A 4,247-nucleotide genomic window follows, 5' to 3' on the forward strand; every position below is an offset into this window, starting at 1 on the left:
CTTCCCATCCCTCATCACTCTAAGGCCTAGTCCCTAGAACCGTACACACTGGACCGTGCGAATTGAACCGGAAACCGGCAATCAATAAGCAATATACACGAAGCCGTTCATTAAAAGACCTAGCGATCAAACCGTGAACACTAAACCGTTAACATTGAACCGGAAACCGCCAAACGAAACATCAGAGGCACAGAACCATTCATGATAAGACCTACCGACCAACTCGTGAACCCTAAACCGTACACATCGAACGGGAAACCGCCAAACAATAAACCATCGCCACGAAGACCATTCAGTCTGAGATCTAGTCACTAGACCAGACACATTGAACCGTTTGCATTGTACCGGAAACCGGCAAACAATAAACAATATAGACGAAGTCGTTCACTAAAAGACCAAGCGATCAAACCGCGAACCCTAAACCGTCCACGATGAACCGGAAACCGCCTAACGATAAACCATAGACACAGAACCATTCATGATAAGACCTACTGACTAACTCGTACACATTGAACCGAAAACCGCCAAACGATAAACCAGAGGCACAGAACCATTCACCATAAGAGCTAACAACCAAACCGCGAACCCTAAACCATACACGTTGAACCAGAAACCGCCAAACAATAAACCATTAGCACGAAACCATTCACTCTAAGGCCTAGTCCCTAGAACCGTATACACTGGACCGTGCGAATTGAACCGGAAACCGGCAATCAATAAGCAATATACACGAAGCCATTCACTAAAAGACCTAGCGATCAAACCGTGAACCCTAAACCGTTAACATTGAACCGAAAACCGCCAAACGAAACACCAGAGGCACAGAACCATTCATGATAAGACCTACCGACCAACCCGTGAACCCTAAACCGTACACATCGAACGGAAAACCGCCAAACAATAAACCATCGCCACGAAGACCATTCAGTCTGAGATCTAGTCACTAGACCGGAAACAATAAACTATTAGCACGAAACCATTCACTCTAAGGCCTGTAAATTAAAATGATAATGTAGTATACAAAAATTATTACTGCATATGCTAAATAACCTGTTATGATTCATAGAATATGGCGAGGTTTACGCAATTAAATTTCAATTTTGCCTTACTAGATAAAGTTATCACATGTTTTTTTTTCAAGAAGATACTATAAACTGCACCTAGTCGTATCAATAAAATCATATACATGTATACAATATAATTAAGGCCAATAAATAATATTTCAATTAGGTAGGTGATGGTTAGTCTAGGACTACGAGCAAGAAGATGGTGCAATAAAGTGGAGACCATGCTGCATGACTACAAGAAGGAGGAAATGAGTTGGTGGTCTAAGCATAAAAAACTACAACAACAAACTATATGCTTACAAATTCTAACCCATACAACATGGAAACTAGAAGGAAGCCCTCAACCATGGCAATCGAATGTTTGGAAATGTTCCATGGAATCGATCGAACTGCATTCAGGATGTTGACGCAAGTCCTTTACCGTGAAGTTAAACAGTCTCTGATGGTCATGGCATTTCTACTGTCACTGGAGACAATGAGACTGAATGGTATTCTACAAACAGCCATAAAAAATGAAAGCTGGTTTATGAACAGTCTTGCCGATGAATGTGTCATCTGTTTGCAATGCCTACTATCTCAGGAGTTCTCTGGGGTTGTGGAGAAGTCCAGAAAACTCGAAACCCTCGGACACGTGCTAAAAACTGAGCTCACGTTATACCAGGTTCATAGGATGAGATCTGTCCTCCTAACTCTATTTCCCGATACCCTATCAACCATTTGCGCTAGAATTCTAGGCGACATAACGATGGATGCGGTGTGGTTGGAGTACCAGAGGACTCCTAAAGAACTACTAGGTTTCAACACACAGGACCAGTGCATATCGGTTGCACCAGAGGCATTGAGTAGACATAACAATGGCCGAGGATTGCATATGCAACAAGGAGGAAGGCAAACTGAGCAAGATAAGGGAAAGCAGAAGTACGTCTGCAAGGAGTTGGATGACGCGGAACGTCCAAAGACACTGACCGTATGCTTCGGTCGAGAGTCCATGCCCACTGCAGAGGGCATTGCTGAGTTTTTCTGCAACATGTTTGGTCATGTGGTTCAAAGGGTGACAGTCATGCCTCGGAGGGACAAAGAATCGGGTGATTTTGCTTTCGTTCTTTTCAACGACGCATCAATCCCGCGCATTATCATTGGGGACAAAAATGTCGTTCATCATACCATACAAAGCATGAAATGTTGGATCAGATGGTGGACAGGAACACATTATCGCTGTGTGAATTAGTCATACAATATACGATAAAGGTTAGTGTCTTTTTTTCAAAATAATCTAGTTCCAACAGAATCTTTACTTGTTAAGGGAGATGAAATATACGTTGTAGGCTCATTTTTAATATCCAAGTTAGATTATCTTTCCATGTTACTTGATCCTATTGATAGAATCTTGATCAATCCGGTTCCTTATTCGGCTGTGGTCATGAAGTTTAAATTGGAAATAACAAACCCTACGACCATTAATTAAGTTAATGTCGTCTGGAGTCCTTCACCATGTACCTCCCAAACACAAGATATTATTATGTACTTGGACTTACTGGGACTAACGTAGGAGACATACCAGGAATGTTTTTGGAAATATTTACTTGAAGTTCACCCTTTTTAGTTGGTCATTTTAAATTCGGACTGGTGTATGTGACAGACAATTTGTGTATTTTAATTTTATTCGTGGGCCCTAAAGGTCTTGTTAGGAAAAAAAAATCTTTCTAAAACGTCAGGGATTATACACTATGACCAAAAATTCTAAATGACATTTAAGTGGGCCCGTGAGAATGTACTTGTTTTGGAAATCTATTACGTTTCTTTTTTTTTTCTTAACTTTTTTAAAACCCAAAACCGGGAGAGTGCTCCAACTAAAAAATAACAAAGTTAAAAAATCAAATAAACCCAGCATTCTTGAGGGAATACAATATTGTGACAATTATTTTGTTATGGCCACAAACAAATCTTAAACAAGAAGAATAGTTAAACCTCTAAAATCATTTTCATGGTAAAACTGATTGTTTAACAGTTAACGGGAAATTTCTTTCATCTGTAATGCTTAACATAATCCATTGTTTTCCCACATACTAATGTTATCATATATGATACGTGCGAATAGGATCATTTGCATTCAGCAGCATTGTATTTGCATGCAGTAGCAGTCAATATCTGGTCGATACACTGCTGATAACCAAACATAGACGCAATAAAATAGAAAGCAACATATGCACCATAAATACAAACCATAGTATATCACAACTGATCACCAAATGTCAAACACATTACATCACATACAAAATAACACATTAAGGATAACATTTTGATTAATTACACTACACAGGAAAGTTTATAGGTCTGCATAAATCTGTTAATTTGACCCCTGGTTGACAGACGATTCAGGAGAGGTCTGGGGTCGCTGTCGCTTACTAGGACCTGCCTCAGCCCCCTCACCATGTTGCCTCTTGTTTACACTGTAGTTGAGTTAAAAAAATTTAGGCACAAAACATGAAAACGTGAGAAATTAGACCAGAAAATAATGGTCCCTTGTTACTCACCCTGACTGCTGAGTATCGAAATATTGCTGTTGTTGGATCCGGCGGTGATTCCTAAGGAACATCTCGGTCTGGTAGACTCTAAGTTGGGCTTCTTTGTTGAAGTAAGCCCCGCACACCGAAGCTAAGCGTTGAACGATATAGTCAGGTAGAACCTTCGCCGCATACAGTTCATCAACAACACACGGAGGTTCATCTTTCCGGTTAATGTCCCAGACGAACATGTAGAATACTCCCCAACCAACGTACCTAAGCTCCACACTCAGTAAAGAACTTCGTCTGTACATGCGCCGTATCCTCCCTAAATCAGCTCCCTTTATCCAGAACCTGTTACCGTCTTGCTTGGGTCTGATGTGGAGGCAATTGTCTTGAGTGTCAACCAAATAAAGATCAGTGGTACTGTACCACTTGAAGAGATTCACAATATTAGGTGGGAATTCTACATCATCCTGTGGCGGAACAAGACAAAACCATGGCAACTTAGTTTTCCAAACGTTTTTTAACAGAATCATAACAACGAAAGAAGGCAAAGTTGTGGATATACGTACATCTGTTGCAAATAGCCCAAACACATAGAACTGGTTGTACGATTGTTGAATGTTCCTTAATGCATTAACATACCTAAACCAACATGTAGAAACAAGAAGGA

At 40.4% G+C, this 4,247-nt stretch overlaps 1 protein-coding gene across 1 annotated transcript; it reads left to right on the plus strand.

The window, feature by feature from the left end:
* Positions 1–1,386: 1,386 nt before the first annotated feature.
* On the plus strand, positions 1,387–2,295 carry LOC112750804 (uncharacterized). Its single transcript, XM_025799693.1, has one exon. The coding sequence runs from the start codon at positions 1,387–1,389 to the stop codon at positions 2,293–2,295; it is 909 nt and encodes a 302-aa protein (XP_025655478.1).
* Positions 2,296–4,247: the final 1,952 nt, after the last annotated feature.

This window comes from Arachis hypogaea, chromosome 1 (genome assembly GCF_003086295.3).
Source record: "Arachis hypogaea cultivar Tifrunner chromosome 1, arahy.Tifrunner.gnm2.J5K5, whole genome shotgun sequence".
Taxonomy (NCBI): Eukaryota; Viridiplantae; Streptophyta; class Magnoliopsida; order Fabales; family Fabaceae; genus Arachis; species Arachis hypogaea.

What these genes read in the sequence shown, in the direction of transcription:
- LOC112750804 (XM_025799693.1), top strand. Translation starts at nt 1,387, where the DNA reads ATGGAAACTAGAAGGAAGCCCTCAACCATGGCAATCGAATGTTTGGAA.